We start from the raw sequence: 23,978 nt of genomic DNA, 5'->3' as shown, positions 1-23,978 counted from the left end.
TATTAAACTCCACTTCTACAAAAAGAGTAATGAATGTGCATCAGTGTGTTTTTGCTTTGTTTTAATATAATGTATAAAGGTGATGTAAATTAAATTGTTATATATTCTATCACAGTTGTCATATTTTCTTTTTAGAAAAATTATTTCAGCATTAGTACAGACAGTATCCATTGCATCCAACATCTTTTCTTGACACACCACCAATTCCAAAATTCAGTGCTTATAGTGCCTCCCACTCTCAAATATAGCTTACTGTGTGTTTAACTCCTAAATACAGTATTTTTAACATGACTTGATTGCACCATTATAAACTCTTCTCTAAAGGAATAGTTTCCCCAAATATAAAAATTAGCCCATGATTTACTCACCCTCAAGCCATCCTAGGTGTATATGACTTTTTTCTTTCAGACAAATTTAATCGGAGATATATTTCAAAATGACTTGGCTCATCCAAGCTTTATAATGGCAGTGAAGGGGTGTTGAGATATTGAAGGCCAAAAACATGCATTGATCCATCATGGAAAGTGCTCCACATGGCTCCGGGGGGTAAATAAAGGCCTTCTGAAGTGAAGCGATGTGTTTGTGTACTGTAAGAAAATGTTAAACTTTATAAACCGTAATCTCTGTATCGCATTCACAAGGGAGAGCTGTTTAAGCGAATGACGGAGGACGTCAGCATAGCTTAAACTGATAATGAAAATGATGAACATGGAAGCACGAAGGACGGGGCAATACAAAACGCCGGTCGCAAATTATACGTTAAAAACGATGATTTGTAAAGAAAATTGTCCGAGGATTTTGATACAGTCAAGAGGAGACTGGTTTTCCTTTGTTGTAAACAAAACTTGGTTCTTGAGAGATTAGCGTAATTCTCACTGGCGCTTACTCTACGTCTTCTGTCATTTTTAATCACAGTGTTTACTCTAAAACCGAGTCTGGGGCAGTTTTCATCTCAGCTCTGGACTCTGTTTAAAGACTTTGTAAAATTTCCACACAAATGACACTGGGGGAAATATTGCAATGCATTTTGTGTGCAAGTCCCGAATAGAATAAAAGATATCGTCCAAAATCAAACCAAAAAAAAGGGTTGCCGAACACGTGTTTGGAGCAAAAAACCTTCCCATCCCAATTGAGGGCTGACTGACCAGTGCATCTGTGCTTCTTGACTGAACAAACAAAAGAGCACCAGAACTCCTCTTAGAAACTTCATTGGGAGAATGCGCCAAATACTTAAAACTGCAAATCCTTGAAGATGGAGTTAACATCTTGTTTGTAACATTGAACTGTAATTCTTAATCTTGCCATTCGATTTGCTGGAGTAATAGAGGAGTTAATGAGTGAGAATGGAACCTGATTCCTGTAGGCCTGATACATCTCTTGTAATACTTCCAGCTTTTCCTCCATTCACTCGGCAAACACTGGATGAGCATCTTAACTATAAATATATAATCTCTCTCCGCACGCAGCCGTAATCCTCCTGGATTTACCACCGGATTTCAGCGGCTTCCTTTTCTCTCGCACCTCGTCTGCTTGCCCTCGCCTTGTAAACATCAACTCTCTGCCCCGCTGCCAATGCTCCGCTTTGATAAAACTGTATTAGCCGCTTCCTTTGGCCGCCCAAAACGGATTGCTGAATAGAGAGAAGGCCATTATTGAATACGCGGAGGAGAAACTATTTATGATTGTGTAAGTAATCTGTAACCCAGTCCCTGGCTTGCCTCATTTTCTCGTTTGCCTTGCTCTCCTTTGCCATGCTTTATCTTCTATCCGCAGACATCTTTAGTAAGGGCTGCACCTGATTTTTTTGGTGTAATCGCTTCTTTTTTTAAGATCCTCTGATAGCGGGAGATCATCTTTAGTCCTCCACCTCCATTGTGCTATTCCACCACCGCTGTGACACCCTGATTCTTCTGCTGGAGCGAGGACGAGGCTCTGCCAAACCATAATAGTTCTCTATCTGATCACAATGCAGCGAAAGGAGAGAAAAAACTCATAGATTTGGGTCACTTAAACATGTAAAGCCAAGCCATAATAATTCTGCATTTAATCACAAAAGAGAAAATTCATAACAAACGGCTCAGTTAAAAATGTAAGTGATTTTTTTTCTACTTTTGGATGAATGCTAAACAGAATTGAAGTCATGCAATAAAGTGCAATTTATTTGAACTCTTTTACTGAATTCAGTATTACTGTTATATAACAATATTATTTATTTTCTTATGTACATTTAATCCACTTTACTTATTTATAAAAAGACTTTTAAGACTAGGCCATTCATCAGATCTTCACCAAATTTTGCCCAGGTCAGTGCTGGACTATTTCATAGCAGATGCAATCTGACATACTTGTTTGCATGTTCCTCATTATGATTATATGCTTGTGTCTTGAGTGCATAAGATCCAAAATTTCCAAACTTTGTACATACAGAAGGACAAGACATGCAAAATGTCATCAGTTTTTGATATTATGTGGGCCACAGGATAAGAAAATCCTATAAATTGAATCGTTTAGCATTGGCATGAATAGCTAAATAACTTTACATGTATTAATAAATGCATAGAAATGTGTTTGAATAATCATAGTAAAACAGAAAGATTGATCTATTTTAATGCAATGTCATACATATCCTAATAACATTGAAAACATTTATCAGGATGCCAGACATGGTTAAAAATACTGCTGTTTAAATGAAATCCAGAAACAGTATTTTTTTCTCTCTCTCTTAATGTTCCATGAATAATAATAATTATATAAAGATGCACTTATTTAGTGTTCAGTACAGTAAACCTTTCTCTCATGTACAGTAAAGTTGACCTTTTACAGCTGTTGTTTATATTAGAATATATTTGGCAGAAACAACATGTAAGCATATCAGTACACAGAGTTACTGCTAAAAAAAATAAAAATAATGTGTTGTGTTTTCTGGAAAATGTTGCATGAATATTGTTGCTTCCATGCTTTTTGTAAGTCACTTTGGATCTAATATGTGTATGGCATCTGTGATGTATATATTGCATATGTTTCTAACATGAAGCACCAAAAGCCACATTAGAGCAACACACACACACACACACACACACACCTGTGAGAGATCTCAGGTGTTTGTCTGTAGACAAGCCTCTGGCTGGCCGTAGGGCCGGTGCATAATGCATGAGTGATGGGGTGCTGGGTGGGGTGTCCCGGGACACCAATCTCAGAGCCCATAAAGCAGTGGGGTCCCTCCCTGGACACAGTCCACCAGAGCTCTGGAACACTTACCAAACCATCTGTGAAACACAACCTACAATTCCAGCAGTTCTGGATGAATGGCTAATAGCAAACACTTACAACTGTTGCTACTGCATTAGTTTAGAGATCTGAAAAATGTTATTTTATGTGTGTGTGTGTGATTGTAGGTGGGGGGAGTGAATTTACAGTGCTCACTCCCACCTACAGTACCATGACTGAGGTGCCCTTGAGCAAGGCACTGAACCCCCAACTGTTCCCCGGGCGCCGCAGCAAAAAATGGCTCCCACTGCTCCGGGTGTGTGTTCACGGTGTGTGTGTGTGTGTGTGTGTGTGTGTGTGCATTTTGGATGGGATAAATGCAGAGCACTATCACATCACTAGATATACAGTATAAACCATTAACCATCAATTCTTTAACTATCCCACCCTCTAGTGGTTAATGAAGCAGTAGACCCTGATGACCCAAATTATTACATATACTGTAGCATTAAGTTTCCTAAGACGACTGAATAAATGACTGCTAAAGCTATGTTTTTTTCCATCACACATGAATAATTTAATGAAAAAGTAAATGCAGAAAGAAAGTTTCAAAATAGAGATCTATTTACAGCATTATTACTGTTTTTGACAATTTTTGCGTTAGATTGCATTAGAAGAATCAGATTTCTTTGACAACATTCAAATTGTTCTTACTTATTCTCAACTTTATAAAGCTTGTTCATGATTCATGAAATTCATGATTTTAATCCTACATGCTCAAACTTGTTGAGAACCAGTTTAGCCAGTTGATTGATCTCATTTATTGAGTTTTTGGTGCCAGTTCAGCATCCCACAATGCTGTTGATCAAGGATTTCCTTTCAGTGCTGATGTAATTAGAGGGGTTTGAGACCTATGGGGCACAGGGGGGGCTGGAGTTTATTATTCAGGAGTTTTAAAGGGGATCGATAGTGGCTGGTGGATCTTCAGAGGTTTAGGGCTCTGTGGGGTGCAGAGGCCTTGGGGTACGACCGGCACGAGGCGGCCTTCCAAACCAGCCCCTTTCCCCTGCTTCCCTCACTCATATTCCATTGATAATAGAAGTACCAGTGATTAATGGCAAGAGGTTAAAAATACGTTTTTAACCCTTATGATATGATATAATTTAATTTATGTTTGAATATACAGTGTCATAAGACTACAGAATGTGAATAGAAAGTTGATTTATTTATCAATTTATTTACAGAAATTCTTCTGGTAATGACAATACAGTAGTTTAAATAGATGTACATGTACTGTACATGTTTTCTCCACTTGTACATCACGTAATGCAGTGCTTGATCACAGACCATCATGTTTGCTTAAGCATGATAAGGTCCAGTATTTGTGATCAATCCATCCAATAGATCAAGATTTCCTATAGACGTGCAAGCAATATAAAAAAGTTAGGGTTTGTTCGGAACATTAAACTGTATGTATTACACATCTCATGAGGAACAGAACTCGAGTGGGGAATTTTCAAATGAATTTGTATGAAACAATGATGAATATTAGAGGGGAAAAAACTGAATAACCTCGCAGATTTCACTGATCACCATAAATTGTTATGAATTGCTTTGAGAGTACACAGTATGTACGTACTTCATTCATATATTAAATCTCCCACTGACTTTAATTCCCTTTCAGAAACTACAAATCCAGAATGCATAGACTTCATAGGGGTCTGTTTTCTTCTAATTCATACATTTGTGTTTCTATTGAAATTTTAGATGTCAAGCTTTTTTTTTTATTATCTCCTCCCGCTCGTCCCTTATTGATCACAGACTATTATGATGGTGGGTCTGATGGAGGTCAGACATCTGTATTAAAAAATGAGGGCTGGGCAAACCCATCCACACCCCCAGATCAAGCGTTTTAGCGTTTATAAGTATGTTGTGCCATTTGAAGCTCCTGACTAAAAAAAGAAAAACTATATATATTTTCTGATCAATATATACTGCAATTATTTTCTGAGAAGCTATGTGTTATAAAGGTCATGCTTTATGTTAAGGTCCAATTCTCACTATTATTTTAGCCATTAAATATGACTTTTGCCACAATAAACTCCTAATTGGCTGCTTATTAATTAATAGTAAGGTATTTATTAGGTTTAGGAATGGAGTGAATTAGGGGGTTTAGAATATGGTCATGCAGAGAAAGCCATTAATATGTGCTGTACTGATAAATATAATGCTAGTTAATAGTGCAAGTTGGTCCTTAAAATAAACAGTAGTGTTTTTTTTTTAATAAGTGGACTTTATATTTAAATTCTGGTGTCCCTCAAGGCTCGATTCTTGGTCCAGTACTGTTTTCTCTTGACATGCTTCCTCTATTCTGTTTTTAAAGTATGGGCTCGCTTTACATCTGTATGCTGACAACACACAAATCTATATCCTTTTGAAGCACGATAACAAACAGGCTTTAATGTCTATTTTAGATTATCAGGATGAACTAACACTTTAGCTTACAAGTAATTTCCATTAACTGTTTGTCTATAAATCTCTTCTTAATCAGGCTTCACAGTACCTATCAGATTTGTCTACTCTTAAAACGTATTTCTTCTCCTTGGCAAATAATATTTTTGACTTGCTGTGCAATGATCCTTTATTTTAGTGAACCTCATCCATTTTACAGTGTGTGTTTAATAGTTTGTGTTTTATTTTTTTATAAACTTGTTGACTTGTTTTGCATACTCTGTGCCGAACTTTGTTTTAAATGTGCTATATAAATAAAGAGTGTATTGGATTGGATTGTAGTGTACAGTTTGGTTTCCGTCCTCAATATAAAGCTGTTCATCGGCTCTAGCTAGTGAGATCTGGTCCTATGTTAAATACTCCTAGTAAAACCTAAAGTAAGTGTATAGGAAAACAAAAAGCCCTGTGAATTAGCCACCTGCGTACCTCTCCTCTCATCCGTTTAACACATCCTGAGCCAAGACAAAAGAAAACATGCACTTCAGCAAATAAACGGAGAGGGAATTTGTCTTAATTGCACACAACAAACAATGGGGAGTCAGAGATGGGGGTTTTAGAGTGGAGCTCTTTTTAGGGTAGAATTGTGTAACGCCCTGTGTAGGTGTGAGGAGGAAAGCTCAGCGGAGACGGGCTGAAGTGGGCGGCAACAAACCAGCAGAACAAAAGGCCAGTGAGTTGGCACATGGAGGCGCCCAGCACAAAGCCTGCAACCAAACCACACAGCTAATTGCCTTCATGCATTGTGAAAAGAGAGGCAAAGAAACAAAACAGGGATAAAGATTAATTTCATACTTCATCTTCCACACTTGAGAGAGAAGCTGTGAAAGGTCTTACAAACAGAAAACACCAGGGGCGTTAAATAGCCCGAAAATAAGGACGGATTTGTAGCAGCCATGCCGCATTAAATGGAAAAAAAGTTGCTGTACCTTTCAAGTACATTTATCTAGGGCTGCACAATTAACTATCATAACTGAAATTGCAATAAAGCTGTGATTTAATGAAATAAAAATGTATGCTGTCTGTCTCAGAGTGAAGCGAAGCACTGTGTCCACATGTGAGCAGCTCACTATGCAGCAATGTTTCCAGTGTGTCAGATCATATCGGCTCTCAGTAATACTCCTGAAATTACTGCATCTCCTCTTAGTCTGGTTCGTTTGAATGTTTATTTAGAAATGCATTGTGGGTTAACTGTTTTACCATACTTGTAATGAGAAACACTTATCAACAGAGTAGAAGCTTTACGAACTAGGTTTTTTGCATCAAAATAAATGTTTGGTGGTTTAATAAAAAATATTGAATATTTGAATATTTAAGGATTTTTTTTTTTTTTTTTTTACTTTGCATTACAATTGTAAAATCACAAAACTGTAGTTTTGTACTTTTATAATTGTAATGCCAAGTACAAAAAAAAAAAATCCTTAAATATTTAATTATTCAATATTTTTTTCTTATACAGGGAATATTACAATAGTAGTATTTCTTTAGCTGTTATAAATATTTTAGTAATAATAATAATAATAATTGTAATACTTTATTATTATTACATTTATGCATTGAACAGATACTTTTTTCCAAAGCGACATAAAACATAAAATGTTTTACCAGTATGTGTGTTCCCTGGGAACTGAACCCACAACCTTTTGCGCTGCTAACTTAATGCTCTACCACTGAGCCACAATAACTACTATTATTATTATTATTATCCATATTGATATCAGAACTAGAAAAAAGAACAGCAAACCTGGATTTTTAGTTTTTTTGTAATCACATTTAAAGTCATAATCAGTTATTTTATTTTTTTCACAGAAAGCTTTTCCCCCAAATTGTGCAGCGTTATTTCAACCTGTCCTTCGTTTATGCTATTTTATGCGCTATTAACTAATTGGACATGAACGTTTGTATTTATCAAGAATATTTTATTTTGTACACCCTATATTAAGAAGAAAGAAAGCAGGTTTCTATAAGGTTTTAATATAAGGCATCCGCAATGCTAGGTGTCAGTATTTCATGATTCACTGCCATATCAGCCAGCACAACAACGACCTGAAAATCACTCACAGCACTTTTAATTCTTTGTCCGTGTTCCCAACTTTTTTTTTTCGATTTTAATTCATTTTTCTTTATTCGTAAATGCCACCCGTTTCCCCTTAAGAGCAGCGTGACTGTAGTTTGAGTGTTTGGTGTGTCAGCTTTGACTGGTTTCTGTGTAATCAACAGGCGGTGTTATCAAACATACCACTGCTGTAACCAGAGGACACTCTGCTTTCCTCCACTTCTCTTTCTATTTTTACCCCCTCTCTCTCTCTCCTGTAGGGGAGCCGCTTGAGCTCTCAGTAGTGCACCGTTTGCTCCTCTCTTATGAGAGTCAGGATGAGGGAGGTTGAAATAATAGCCCTCAGCCAGAGACAAAGAGAAAGAGCTTGGGACTCTGATGCTGAGTGAGCCGGAGCGCGGTGATGGAGAGGAGGAGGAGGATGTGGAGGGAAGAGCTGTTATTGTTGTTGCTGTTGATTTTGCTTTGTTTTCTGATGGCTGCTCTAACGGCTCCTGACATGTTAGCTCTGCATTCAGACCGTAGTGCCGCTTTCACACACATTTTCTTTCATACATCACCCTTTCGCATCAAATATACTTTCTGGATTTTGAAGAGGTGGACGATCATCTGTCATTCTCGTCTGTCCCTGAATATTTTTCCCTCTTTCCCAAAAATGTATGATTTCTTTTCTCTCGGCAGAGATGTTGGGAGCTAGCGGCCGGTGTTTGGAAGATAAAAGGCAGGGAATCAAGCAACATTTCTGCCCTGCCACTGAAAAGCTCCAGTGCTCTGACAAGTCTGTCAGGCCTCATTTAGCTTTAAACTGCCACGGTAAACTTCGGCTGCCATTTGTAATAAAAAGGGGCCGCGGTCTGACACTGATTTTAGGCCCTGTCGAAACCCTGCTGATAAGCACAGTTTTCACGCTCACTTTCAATCCCCTTCGCCTCGTTTTTTAGCTCTGATATAAACTGTGTAATTAAGCTCATTTCTCTTTTGATTGAACAAAGAGATAATAATTCAGATAGATTGGCTCAAAGGCCACACAAACAGATGTTGGGATGATTAGGTTCAAACTTGAAGACTGGTTTTGATGAGCCACACTCGCACGATGCAGAATGGCAAAAAACAGCAGATGGTTTTAATGAGTTACAAACAGTGTTGCTCAGGGTGGGAATGACGGGGGTTTTTTACTCTAAGGTTGGAAATGTATCAGGGGTTTAGGACACTTAATGGAGTATAGAAGGAAAGAAAGAAAAAGAAAATCTGTGGTTGCCAGAATGTCACTATAATGATAGTTTAGTGGGAATAATAAAAAAAAATAATAATAAAAAACCTTCACTCATAATGTTATTTTAATAAAATAAAATAAAAAATTATTGCAATATCATGGGATCCTGGAGTTTTTTTTTTTTTTTTTTCAGGTTATCACATAATATATTGCATACTTTGTACTGGTTCCTTTATACATGTGTTTCATTTATCAGAATTTTTTTTTTTTTTTGTAGATTAGCAGCATTCATGGATTTTCCTCTGCTATTGTAAGATCTTCACTTTCCACCCCATAGCAGCTCCGATTCTTTGTCTTTCTTAACCATATGCCGTTGAGGAAGACCATGTACAGGAATCCCGGTCAGCTCATTCTGAAAGTGTCTTGGACTGCAAACTCAAACCTCCAAACTCATCAAAACCATTACCAATAAAGAAGAGCAGGTCTCTCTCCGTCGTTCCTCTCATTAATTCCGTCTTGATCTCACCGTTCTCGGCGCTCTCCACCTTTTTGTCCCTTAATACCAGCAGCATCATTTTAATTTTAAAGCCAAAAGGGCAGGTTCCCCCCTGAAGGTGGAGAATATTCCCGGTGCTGCAGATGTTCATGAATAATGTCCATCTCCGAACCCCTGCCGTCGCTCAGATGCAGGGTGTGGTGGGGAGGAGATGAATTACACGGAGGGGGAATCTGACAGCCTGTGCGGGGCTTTGTGATCATTCCAACGTCCTAATAATCTCCCTCACCTTTCTCATCTCAGCCTAATGAAAGAGAATAGGCGATTGCACCCCGGGCGATGTTCCCCACGCCTAATGACTGCTCCAAAGGCAGAGCGACCACGGAAAAATGAACTCTGAGTGAGCTTTGAATTGGCTTTGACAGCTTGATAGACTTTGACACCAATTCTGTAACAAAACAGACGTAGCACTAATTGATTATCAATATTTTAAGCAAAGCGATGAAAATAAGCATTAAAAGATGACAGGGAGAAGTGGAGTTGTCTCTCTCTCTTTCTCTTCTTCAACAGGTTGTGATTTCACCTCCCTCAGCACAGGTCCTCCTCTCCTGATTTGCATCTCTCTGTGTACGTATAGCTCTTTAGTCTCGGTTCCCCGGACCGACAGCTTACTGAGCAACTTGACATTGCAATTAGGCTTTAATATAACAGAAAAGAGCCGGTTCCCAGCGTCCCCCTCTCTCCTGGGCTCAGACGCTGACGCTTGACTAAGCAAAATCTCAGGGACCACCGTGTTTTGTGCCTTTGTGCCAGGTGTTTGAGTGTTAGCCCTGTCCAGCTGAGTCCCACTGAGCCGTATACCATTTATTCTTTTAATATCCCAGTGTCTATCAACCTATCAGCAGACGCTGTGTTTTCTGGTGCTGTGACACCGAGTGCTGGGTTTAATGTGCTGTAATCAGATGTCATTGTCATACGTCTTCAGGAAAGTTGAGTTGGATCCTGTCACTTTATTGCAATGTTACATCAATATGTTGATGGCATATTGTCAAATGCTGAATCAGTTTACATTAAATGTTAGAGTTGGCATAAAACTGAAATTGTGATCATCTACATTAGTGAAACGAGTGAAAAGGGGTACATCTTTTGAGTATAACTTTTGGTGTATAACTCCGAGAACAAACTCCAAAACACCTTGGTTTTGGCAAGAGTTTTTGTACAAAATTACATCACACCTGTTTGTTCCTCATTTTTACTTGAAGTGTATCAAGACATTTGAAGGTTAAAACTGTATTCACAATGATTTATTCAATCTGAAATGTTGCAACTCTTAACAAATCTCTTAATTACCATTTATAGACCACTCATTTTAACCCTTGTGTGGTGTTCATATTTTTGTCAGTCAGTGTTTCTTCATCAGATTTGGAGAAATGTGTCATTGCATCAGTGTCTCATCAATGGATGCTCTGCAGTGAATGGGTGCCGTCTGAATGAGAGTCTGATAAAAACATCACAATAATCCAGTAGTTCACACCACTCCAGTCCATCAATAGGACATTTTTTACTTCAAACTTTTGCTTCCAGCTAGAATACAAATCGATAAGCTTCTCCAGTGAAAAAGTGTTCTGGTCTGAATCAGGAGGGAAATCTGCACAGATCAAGTACGAGCTAAAACAGCTCTAAGCAAATATGTTGCTAGATTTTGATGTGAGAGACTACAGGACACTGGAGGAAACATTATTATGGATTAGGAACTTTTTGCCAAAAGCGTAACTATTTCTTAATATTGCTTAAACATTTACATTTAGTTATTTAGCAGATGCTTTTATCCAAAGCGACTTACAAATGAGGACAACAGAACCAATCAAAATCAACAAAAGAGCAATGATATACAAGTGTTATGACAAGTCTCGGTTAGCCTAATGCAGTACATGTTGCAACGGTTTAAAATAAATAAGAACACAAGTAGATAGAATAGAAAAAGAAAAGAGAAAGCTAGTGTTAGAAGCCTTCTTTAAAGAAAACAAGCAGTTAGAAAACAAATAGTGTAGAAGTGTTAGATCAAGTTTTTTTTTTTTTTAACAAAAAGAAAACAAATAGATAAAATAGAATTACAATAGTGAGTGCTAGAGTTAGAGGGTTAAATAAAGATGGAAGAGATGTGTTTAGCCAATTCTGAAGATGGCTAAGGACTCAACTGCTCAGATTGAGTTGGGGAGTTCATTCCACCAGGAGGGAACATTTAATGTAAGAGTTCAGGAAAGCGATTTTGTGCATCTTTGGGATGAATAATAAAGTGCCGTTCACTTGCAGAATGCAAACTTTTAGAGGCACATTAGTCCGAAGTAGTGAATTTAGGAAAAGGGGTGCAGAGCCAGTAGTGGTTTTGTAGGCAAACATTAATGCCTTGAATTTTACATGGGCTGCTATTGGTAGCCAGCACATATTGACGAACAGAGGTATTACGTGCATTATTTTTGGTTCATTAAAAATGTATCTTGCAGCAATATTCTAGATTTATTGTAGAGATTCGACAGAACTAGCTGTAAGACCAGCCAAGAGAGCATTGCAGTAGTCCAGTCTGGACAGAACAAGAGCTTGAATAAGGAGTTATGCAGCATGTTCTGAAAGAAAGGGCTTGATCTTCTTGATGTTGAATAAAGCAAATCTGCAGGACTGGTCAGTTTTAGCAATGTGGTCTGAGAAAGTAAGCAGATCATCAATCACAACTCCCGGGCTTCTGGCTGTTTTTGAAGGAGTTATGGTTGATGTGCCTAACTTGATGGTGAAATTGTGATGAAACGATGGGTTTGCTGGAATCACAAGCAGTTCTGTCTTGGCGAGGTTGAGTTGAAGGTGATGGTCCATCATCCAGCAAGAAATGTCTGTTAGATCATCAGGGTGGAATGAGAGATAGAGTTGAGTGTCATCAGTATAGCAGTGGTATGAAAAGCCATGTTTCTGAATGACAGAACCTAATGGTGCCATGAAGACAGAGAAGAGGAGTGGTCCAAGAACTGAGCCCTGAGGCACCCCAGTAGTTAGATGTTGAGACTTGGACACCTCTCCTCTCAAAGATACCTTGAAGAACCTATCTAAGACTCAAACCACATGAGTGCAGTTCCTAAAAAAACATCCTTTGCCAATAGGATTGCTGTGTCAAAACCAGCTGACAGATGCAGCAAGATAAGTACTGAAGATTATGATGATACGGAAGTGGCTGTCTCGGTTGAATGTCCACTTCTGAGTTTTTTCTGTGTGAGAAAGGCAGAAACGTGGTTGAAGACATTTAAATCATTTACATTTACATTTAATCATTTAGCAGATGCTTTTATCCAAAGCGACTTACAAATGAGAACAATAGAAGCAATCAGACCAACAAGAGAACAAAAGACTCGGCTGTTTGAATTGAGATTGGGAGACAACACATTTAAGTATTTTTCCAATGAAAGTAAGAAGGGAAATGTGGCAGAAAATGTCCACTGTAACAAATAATTAACATCCTAAAATCTAATCCTGTTATTAATGACTTTTAATCCAAATTTGGTCCACTTGTATATTTTGTACATTCCGGCAATGAGAGAAAGCGCAGACTTTGCTTTTTAGTTTTTCCTGCTCACCTTCTGTTAGACTTCCAACATTGTCATTTTGACTGCTGAGGTCTGCATTTGTTGAGGATATGATCACAAGTGAGCTGAGAGCTCAGCCTCGGGTCAGAGCAGAGAACATGAAGAGCTTTGAGTTTCCAACACAGATGAGACTCTCACACTCGCATCCTTCAGTTAAACCGCTATCACCAGTTCCTTTTTAACCACCGTACTCCTTTCGCTATTAGAGGCTTCAAGCGATATGTCCTCAGATCGACTCCGAGTCTGAACTCATGGCAGATACCTTCAAAAGAGACAGACGGGCCTACGCACATTTCTCTCCAAACGCTCATGAATAAAACAAGTTTCATCAGGCAGAGTCTCATGTGGACATGATGAAAACTCTCAGACTGTTTTGTTTCTGCAACCAAATCTCCAGTATTTACTCTGCAAATTAAAGAAATCATCTCGAATTATTCTCAGAAAGATACTGTCGGAACTTCAGGCGAAGTGCAGAAATTGAGCCCACAGTAGTGTGAAAAAAGCGTCTGGTGGAATATGCGGAAATGGAATATTTGATCAGCGCTCAGGGTTTGATTGTGATGTTTGCGCGCTCTCTTCCCTCTCCGGGGCCCGATTCAAAACAACACCACGATATACACATGTAATTAATTAATTACTCTTGGTGATGGTGGTTCTCATATCTTCATCACGCCTGTCTTCTCTTAAAACCGTGCATGTTTTTGTCAGTGGCTGGAGAAGGGAAGAAGCAGGGCCTGGTCCGACCGCAGACATCTGATTATAGAGGCATTGATCTTTCACATTCAAAATAGAAATCCAGGCTTTTTTTATGAATAATTGATCAAATTGATATGATAGCTCCCTTTCTAATTGTTTAGTTGTTAATATTTCATGGATACCCTTTAAGTTTTACTCGAATGTGACACTGTTTGGTAAATCTCCATTTAAGCAAAGTGCTTTTCTGTTTTATTTTGCTGTTTTATGTACTGCTTCCACGAGCCATGGGGTGAAATCAGCTGTCGTTTATCTCTGCGATTGTAAATAACTGCTAAATAACCTGACTGTTCTTTATATTTGTCATTGCACAAATTAAATTCTGCCAAAGTCTAATTTCCTTGATGCAAATGGAGTAGTTTTAATTGTGATGCTCACACAGGTTAGTTGTTATTAAAAACGGTATGAACACTCACACTTTTGTATTTATTTTACAGATGCGTCTGAGTATGTAGGTTTCTAGACTAAAGCCACAGCTCTGTGTGTGTGTGTGTGTGTGTGTGTGAATGTGAGAGTAAAGTGAATTCCTGATTCAAAGGGACATTTTTCCAATTGTGGGGTGCTACAGCAAATATCATGTTTGTCGTTTGGCAAGCGGCTGATTTATCACATTTCCCCGAGCTCTGACATTCAGATTGCCTTTGATTGACGTGGACGCTCAGGACACACACGCTCATTTACAGATATTCATATTCTGCGAGCGTGTTGAGTTTGTGTAAGTGTGGGGGTAGTTTTTTTCCCTTTCGTTTTCACTCTTTCTTTCTTTCTCTTACTTTATGTCTCTCTCTCTCACACACACACACACACACACACACTGATTAAAGCACAGTGATGTTGAGCTGCATGAGTGCACTAGATAAACAAGATCTCTCCCAAGGCTGTTCTAACATCCATCCGTTTCACTAAAAACTGTGAAATACGCTTGTTAAAGAACATTTTGTGCACTTTCTGAAGTACTTGCTAACATAATTCTATAGTATAAATATGACATATTTTAATTCAAAATATATATGCATACATGCATTGTGACATATGCATACTATTCACCTTAACAAAAAACCAAACAGTAAACATGTAGTGATTTGTCAGACTGCACTGCTACTCTTTGATAGAGTTTCTTGTAAATGAGAAAGCTACTGTCACATACTACAAATACTACAACTTTTAGTAAATAAATGGTGCCTTTACCAGTCAGTCCCTCAGTTTCTCCCTCATAAAAACAGAGTACCTGTGATGCTATACACATAATTCTAAAGCCCTTTGAACTCATTTCTGACCAGTTTTCATTACGTAGTTTAAATTGCAGCTGTATTTAGTTGAAGCCGTGCAGCAGTGATACTGTAAGATGCTGATTAATGTTGATTGGATTGAGCGGGGCAGATTTCTCCGGAGAGAGGCGCAGGTACGCAGCCACGGGTGCTTCTCCTGCTCCTCCGTGCCCTTTTCTCCTTCACTGCAGCGATGTAAGAGATTACGGCCGGAGTAATTAATCACAGAGGATTATTACGGCTGTTGTGTGGTTTTATTGAGGTGCCCGAGGCTGCAGATGAGGATTCTGCATGGGTTTGGGATCATTTGGTTTAAGGGTTTGTTTTAAGGAGGGAGACAATGCGAGTCTTGTGCGTCCTTGGAGTATTCTTGTCTTTTATCGATGTGAAATCCCTCTCACGCATGCTGCAGTGTTGTGTGATACTGTATCGTTCCTGTCCTGTATGATTTCTAAATGTATATGTGGACCATTGAGCACAATTTATGGTACCCCAGTAAAAAGAATTATTTAAAAAATATATATTAAATATTCATGTTTTAGATATTTCATAAAGATGTTATGATCCACTTAAACCAAAATCATTACTTGAAATAATAAAAAGCCAAATATATGCTAAACAAAATTAGTACTTTCTGTTATGAAGTGGCTGTTCTTGACCTTAACCCCTACATTTAAACGAAAAAATATTTATTTATTTTTAGTATTTACATTTTTTAAGGTCTGTTTTATTTCTTGAAGAGGACAGTGCACAATGTATATACTCAGTGTTTAAGTTTTTAATAATTGTTTAATATTTAAATAATGACAATAATTAAATAGATTTAGATAATCATGTTATTTAAAAAATTACAATAATTATACAAATAATTAAAGACACAATTTTCATAATAAAATATCCAAAAGCTACTTGCACAATGTGAAATAATTCATGCACATTTTACATTATCCCAAAAGTTCCCTAGGATTTGTAAATCCATAGAAGTTCCAGTTTTAAATAATGCCTTGCCAATGATGTAATATCCGCATATTCTCAGTTTCCGCTTGTAGAAACTATGGAAACACACACAGATACAAATGCTGCTGTACAGTTAAACTAAATCCATTATGGCTGTCCCGAATAAAGTGAAAATCAAAAGTGTTGACCGCAGCATTAAATTTAGATCTGCAAAGATCTAAAAGAAAGCTTTACTGATTATAAGGGGAGTTTATTTGAGCGTGCTTAAACTCGCGCTGGACCAGTCAGTCATAATTGTCTTTGACAATGTAAATGTTCTTTTCTTGCTTTCTCTTAATAATTTATTGCCGTTTAAGTAACTGTGGAAGGTACAGGTAATAAAAAATAATAATTAATTACCATAAATAATTATCATCATCAAGTTTTGCCTTTGTTATTGTTTTGAAAATGCAACCTCCATCGGCGAAAACTTACATATTGTGCCTTTAAGTAATAATGATTTTCTTTTCTTTTTTTATTAGTAATAAATGCTGTCCAACACATCTATTTATTGGCAGAGCATTATTTTAGCTCTATCTATTTAGTTTTGTTCAGAAATAGAGATGGCATCATGCATTTATGATTAGATACCATCATTATGAAGTACAGTAAATGTGCTCCAGAAAGCGGAAAATCCAGTGTAGAACTATAGAGCTGTCCATATTTTATGCAATTAAATAGACATTTTGTTAGGCACGTGCTTGCTATTTATTTTATTTTAAATTTTTGGACCTCAAAAACATTACTTTATCCAACAGTCACTACTGAAACAACCAAAAATGTGTTATACGTTTTAGTCGTGATGTGATTGTTTCAATAGTGACTAAATTAAAGGGAACAAAACTAAAGGAAATATACAGCAGTATGAAAACTGAGTGTTATTTTATTAGAAATGTTATTAATTATTTTTATCATGGGGTAAAAAAAAATGGAACTCTAAATTCGAACCAGTACTGTAGAATGTTCCATATACAAAGTGTTTTCCCTTAGCCGTTCATCCTGAGGTAAGAGTTAAGAGTTAAGTTTGTTCTGCTTTGTTTTACTTTTAATATTTGATGAGGCTAAAAGGTGAGGGTTGTTTCTAGATCAATACTTCATCATTTCACACTTTTTACTGTTCGTTTTCCTTCCATTACAGCGCTATGATGTTGATTTGATGTTTTAATTTGATGATTCAAGTGTGTTAGTATCATTTACTCCACAATCCTTTCAGTTTCACAAAGCGTTTTCCTGCACTGGAGATATCAGTCACACTCCTTCCTTTAAATGCAAACTTTGCCAAACAAACCCCGCAGCAGCTCATCTGTCCTGCTTCAGTTCATCACTCCCGGACGGATTTCACAAGCGCTCGCTTTAATTCAATATCCTATCTCACATGTCCGCTTAATGTCATTTCGGGAGCTGGTAACCTCCTTCAGTCTGCGATGTTATATCAATGAATTGCTGCTGTGTAAAGAGGGACAGAAAGCGGGTGAAGGAGAGCGACTTCTGCGTGTGGCTCTATGGTTGTGGATAAACCTGATAAAGCAGCAGCAGCATCACTTTATTCAATCTAAATCACGGGCCCCTCCGAGCCCCCGTGTTCAACGCACTAGCACTCCATCAATCACTGATAATGGGCCCCGGCCATTTCTCTCCCATGTTTGCCTTATTGCATCGGATTCTAACGAGCCATCGCTGCTAATCAGCCCACTGGATGAAGGAGGCGGATGGATTTGTTTCTGCGTGATCATTTCAATGAAACATAGTCCTGCATGCCTACATGACTCTAGGGGCCCTCCGAGCTGCAATTACACATATAATCACAATTGAATTTCAGCCGAGGCTCCATTATCCATCCTGCCAACCAAACTGGAATTAAGTGCAGATGAAGTGAAAGTCTTTAGCTTTCTGCTGCGGATAGCGGCACATTATCTAATGCTGGGAAGAAGCGTCATCAGCTTCAGCTCCTAATGCACTGAGTAATGTACAGATGGATGGCAATGGAAAATCTGAGGATCTGTTAAAAGCCATTCACACTGAGAATGACAATAGTGCTGATTACTATATTAGCATTCACAGCAACGAATGATAACACTCTGTTTATTGTAAGCACTGAAATGATGTTGTCTGCCGCTCTAAATGCATAAGCTCTTTGGGGTGGAGTCTGATTGGCTGTCAATGATTCATTGGTTCAAAAATAAAAAGTTCTGAAAGTGATTTTAACAATGTCATTAAATAAATATAAATATTAATCAGTGGGGCTGCACATCTGATCAAAATAAGATTGAAATTATAAAAGAATTTTTTTTTTTGTGCTGCTGTGGATGTGCAGTTTTAATGCAAGGTTTCAGCATCGCAAAATACGTCGGTTCACATTTTATACTGCTTTTCACAAACTCCATCGCTGTATGCACTAAGTTACCTTTCGATACTAGAATGGATGGAGTCATCTGGCTATCTAAGCTGCTGCTACACCATAGGATTCAAATGTATTCTCTTTCAGGGACGACAACATTCTTCGCATCTCCTCTGACTGAAGACCATGCTCAGCATGACACGCCTTGCAGTGGAACATCTCTGCCTGGCTGATTCAGGCACCTTTTGCCACCTTAAGCAATGCGCAGCAGCATTACCGTTCCCTATTTCTACTAAAGAGCCATTTCTAAAGAGCAAATTCACTTTTTTTTCAGATGTCCATGACGAGCTCACTAGATCATGGTGCGCCCAATAATCTGCCCCCCTCCACTCTTCTGCTTCATCCGCCCTCACATTGGACATTGAAGGCAATGAGTATGAGAAGTTGCCTCTGCTTCATGAGCCCATCCATCCAAGCCATGTAGAGTGACGTCATCTCTCACTGGTCACACCTACTCATCTGCTGGGCAAGCAGCCTCGTCGCTCCACTCAGTGGACAAGTTCCAGGTCTTCCAGGCCAAGATCCTTGCCAGTGCAAAAAGTGCACTTCCTACAAAATTGCACCAGCTCTGCAGCTGCCTCAAGTCACCCCAAAAATGTGCCGACTCAGCAGCCCATGAAGCCTGCACCTGCGGCGGCTGCCAACACCCAGCCTTGAAAGACCTTTCCACTTAGCCAAGCGCAACCTGTTTCCAAAGCACCAGGGAACCTGGATTGAGCTAGCGCTGGATCCGGCAGCTACAGCATCATCCTGAGCAAGGGAGCAGGAAGTGGAGGGGGCCAAGTCTCGCTGTAGCCAGACCATCCCCCCAAGCTGTCTCTCGTAAGCCCCCAACCAGTTCCGGGTGCAGCCGGCAGTGTGTTTGCTGTAAACACTGGGCCTGTTCAAGTGCCCAATCGGTGATTTGCTGTTATAGTGGGCAAAAAAAAAAACACATTTTCAAAGAGATTCCCCTTTTTCCCCCAAAATTTCCTCTTCCATTTCTTATGAGTACTGTATCCCCTTGAAGCGCCCAAGCCATCCCCCGGAGTATTAGAATGGGTTCTGGGGATAATAAAGTGAGGTTATTCACTCCAATTCACTTGAAGACAGTGGTGCTTCAGCCCTGACTTTGGTCCAAAGCACAGACACACACGTCGTGCTAAGTGAGGAATTTTCTGGAAAAGGGAGCCATATAGGTGGGTCCTCTGGCCCAGAGTGAGTCAGGCTTCTACAGACGTTACTTCTTCATCCCCAAGAAGGACGAAGGCCCATCCATGATCTCAGACATCCGAATCACACCCTCACGAGATGGCTGTTCAGGATGATTACACTGAAACAGATCCTCTCGCAAATCCACCTACAGGACTGGTTCTTTTCTATGGAAAATGTGGCCTAATGGTTAGAGAGTCGGACTCCCAATCGAAAGGTTGTGAGTTCGAGTCCCGGGCCGGCAGGAATTGTGGGTGGGGGGAGTGCATGTACAGTTCTCTCTCCACCTTCAATACCATGACTTAGGTGCCCTTGAGCAAGGCATCGAACCCCCAACTGCTCCCAGGGCGCCGCAGCATAAATGGCTGCCCACTGCTCCGGGTGTGTGCTCACAGTGTGTATGTGTGTGTGTTCACTGCTCTGTGTATGTGCACTTCGGATGGGTTAAATGCAGAGCACAAATTCTGAGTATGGGTCACCATACTTGGCTGAATGTCACGTCACTTATCTGATAGACGCCTACTTTCATATCCAGATAGCCATTCATGATATTCATGATATTCGCCTTTGTCGGAGAGGCTATTCAATACATGGTCCTTCCCTTCAGGCTGTCCATGGCTCCACGCACTTTTACGGAATGCATGGATGCTGCTTTTTCCCCTCTGAGACAGACGGAATCCGTGTTCTCAACTACCTCAACAACTGGCTCATTCTGACCCAGTCGGAGGTGGAGTCATACGGAATCTCACAAAGCCCTTCTCCTCAGCCATTTGGAATGCCTGGGGCTCAGAGTGAACTGCCAAGAGCGCACTGTTTCCCAGCCAGCGAGTCTTGTTCCTGGGAATAGTATTCAACTCAGCTCAAATGAAAAAGAAAGGTGAGCATAAGTGAGCATTCAGCGGCTCCCTGCCTCCTTCAAGGTTGGTGCCTTTCACCCCCTCAAGAGGCTTAAACCCCCTCCAGCAATGGCTGAAACCAAGGGTGCCATCCCACGTGTGGCATCAGGGACACCTCATAATCGGGGTAGATCAGGCCTGTGTAACAACCCTGATCCCCTGGATGAACACTCAATGGATGGAACAGGGAATTACCATGGGAATAGTCTACAGTAGGAAGGTGGTTTCAACAGATGCTTCGAACAGTTTGGGGAGCTCTGTGCTAAGGGAAGACAACGTTCGGCCACATAGTGTTCCTGTGGCTCAGTTTTAGAGCATTGTGTTAGCAGCGCACGGTTGTGGGTTTGATTCCCAGGGAACACATGTTAGGTAAACTGCATAAATTTCATTTTATTTTAAATTTAACTACCTCAAAATGTTGGTAGTATGTTGGGCCTGTTAAACCTTCCTACCAGACCTCAGGGGACATCATGGCTTGGTCCGTTCAGACAGCATGACAGTAGTGTCCTACAAAAATCGCCAGGGGGTACTGTCCTTTAAGCCGCTCCTTGTACTAGTAGAGTGCCTCTTGGAATGGGCCCAGCTAAACCTGTGCTCGCTGAGAGCAGTCACATTCTGGGCATATTGAACTGTGGAGCAGATATGTTGCATGAATCAAAGTCGCCTCAGAGTAGTGGATGCTTGATCCGCAGACAGTTCCGAAAATTTGGGAAGTCTTTGGCAGTGTGGAAGTAGACTTCTTCAGCTCAGAAGACAATTCTGACTGCCCTAAAATATATTTATCCAAGGTTGGCCCACAACTGACCCAACCTCCTTCTCTACGCGTTCCCCCCGGTTGCCTTGATTCCACAGATAATCAGGCAGATCAGGGAACAGAAATGCGAAGTGCTCGTGATGGCCCCACTCTGGGGAAACCAGCATTGGTTGGCAGAGCTAATAGCAGCCACCTGGCCTATTCCCCTGAGGCAAGATCTCCTCTCCCAGATGAACAGGACGATATGGTGCCCCTGGCCAGAGCTGTGATCCCTGCACCTGTGGACACTAGACAGGAGAATGTTAGTCTCCTAGAGTGTGTATTAAACACCCATTCTCAGGTTAGGGCTCTGATGACAAGACACCTCTATGCACTTAAATGGTCAGCGTTCTCTGTCTGGTGATCAAACCGCGGCGAGGACCCACTCACTTGTGACGTTTTGGTGATACTGTCCTTCTGCAGGAGCTGTTGGATAAGAGATGCTCTCCATCCATGCTCAAGGTCTATGTGCCAGCAATAGCAGCTTCTAATGCCCCTATAATGGGCCAATCGGTCGGCAGGATCAACCTCATTGTTCATTTTTTGAGAGGAGGAAGGAGGCTTAATCTGCCCTGGCCTCTCACTTGTCCTTACATGGGACCTGCCCACTGTTCTGAGGGCCCTGAAGGGTGCTCAATTCAAACCATTGCAGTCCATTGACCTTCGGTCCCTGTCATTTAAAACTGCTCTGCTTCTAACGTTAGCATTGTTCAAGCGAGTAAGGTAATTGCAGGCACTTTCTATAAGCCCTTATTGCCTGGAGTTTGGGCCTGGCAACTCCAAGGTCGTCCTGAAACCAAGGCATGGTTATATAACTAAGGTGCTTTCGACTCCATTCAGAGCACAGGTTATCAACCTCTATGCGCTTCCAACACTTAAGTTTACTGTGCCCAGTTAGGGCTCTGAAAGTCTCATTGAGCGTTCCGCTCAATTTAGGCAGTTAGAACAACTCTTTGTTTGCTTTGGTGGTCACTCTAATGGACACCCGGTCATGAAGCAGAGACTTTCTAAATGGATAATTGGCATTATTATCCTAGCATACTCTTCCTTGGGCCTACAGTGCCTCGTTGGAGTATGAGCCCAGTTAACTAGAGGCATCCATGGTCTGGCGGCGTGTCAGTTGCAGAAATATGTGTGCCGGCTGGCTAAAGCTGTTTTGATGGCGAGTGGTGGCCCAACACTTCACTGCATGTTGAAATTTCCTTGAAATGTTTACCAAATTATATCTTTAATAAGTCACACTGACTGCAATACCATCACAGGAGTATTGGGGAAAATTCTCACACACAGCAAAGTGCGCACATCTGATTGTGCTTGCGCTCAAGTGAGCGCTATTTCCATTCACTTTCTGTTTGTACTGGCATGTACAGTCAAGCCACACCATTGAAAAAGTCATTTACTGCTTTTGTTTATGAGCAGAGAGATAAACTGAACTTGGAGAAGAGTAAAATATGCATGCTGAAAAGACTTGTGGAGTGCTATTGTGAAAGAGAGCATTCTAATATATACTGAGTTAATTTGAAGTGATTTGTTAAAATGGTTGTTATTATTATTTCTCATGAAATTGGTAGACCGAAAGAGAGGGTTATTAGATTTCAGCCTGCTGACCACATCATGCATTTTTCTAATGTCCACTCAAACAAACCACACTCAAACAATCACATTATCCACTTGAACTTAGATTAAACACGGCAAACTGTACAATTTGCTGGTCTTAATGACTGTGATTACCCTGCCCTCTCCTTTCACTTGAAAGTTGAAACTCATAGAAGGTAATGTTATGAGGGACTCAATTTTGCATGACTCCTCTCATCAGCGAGTGAAACAGCAATAAAGGCAAATTGCTCCTGGGAGACATGAACGCTTTAGAATAAATTACGTGCGGGAACAGAGGTGTAATTAATTTACAGGCTGTATTGATAGTCCCCCTTCACTGCTCACTATATGTCTTCATCTTGGCTAACGTCTTCATTATTTGGAGGGCAGGAGAGAAGCGAGTCAACAGACTAAATGAATTGCTATAAGACTTGTACACAAACTGTTTCCACCATGTAAGGATTTCTCTCAGGCTTTTAATTAGCTCGCTGAAAAATTATTTGATAAGTATGTGCTTAAGATTTGCAAACTGGGAGAAGTATACATATGCAGAGAGAAACTAAAGCATAAAAGACTTCTTAATCATATATTAAATGGGCTGTTTATAACTTATTACTAATATTGGATTGTGCTTTTTTCTTATTACAGCTAAAACTGATGAAGCACTGAAAGCAAAGGAGAGTATGAAAGAAGACAAGACAAAGGAGGAAGGTGAGCTTTTGATATTCTGATATAAACACTTTTTATTGCTTGAGGGAAAAAAAGTTTGAACTGTCAGCTTAGAAAGTCACAAATTGGCATTATTAATATGAGGCAATTTTTTCTAGCATTAGATTTGTATTTGTTTAATTTATTTATTCTCATTGTATATTATCATATTTACCATTGTTTGTGGGCAAAATCCAGTCTATCCCAAATTTCACGTAATGACTCGCAAAAGTCCAGTGTAAATTGTTGATTATACAAATAAAGTTATGC

The 23,978-nt window shown here is 39.7% G+C and overlaps 1 protein-coding gene across 2 annotated transcripts in view; it reads left to right on the top strand.

The window, feature by feature from the left end:
- Window positions 1-23,978, top strand: part of rsrc1 (arginine/serine-rich coiled-coil 1) — a 137,281-nt gene that overhangs the window by 92,960 nt on the left and 20,343 nt on the right. For both annotated transcript variants that reach the window (XM_052577179.1, XM_052577178.1), the window contains exon 7: window positions 23,649-23,711. In XM_052577179.1, coding sequence (XP_052433139.1) covers window positions 23,649-23,711 — 63 coding nt within the window. The remainder of the gene's footprint in view (window positions 1-23,648; window positions 23,712-23,978) is intronic.

Source organism: Carassius gibelio, chromosome B15, assembly GCF_023724105.1.
Source record: "Carassius gibelio isolate Cgi1373 ecotype wild population from Czech Republic chromosome B15, carGib1.2-hapl.c, whole genome shotgun sequence".
Taxonomy (NCBI): domain Eukaryota; kingdom Metazoa; phylum Chordata; class Actinopteri; order Cypriniformes; family Cyprinidae; genus Carassius; species Carassius gibelio.
This window is presented reverse-complemented; position numbering and strand designations above follow the sequence as displayed.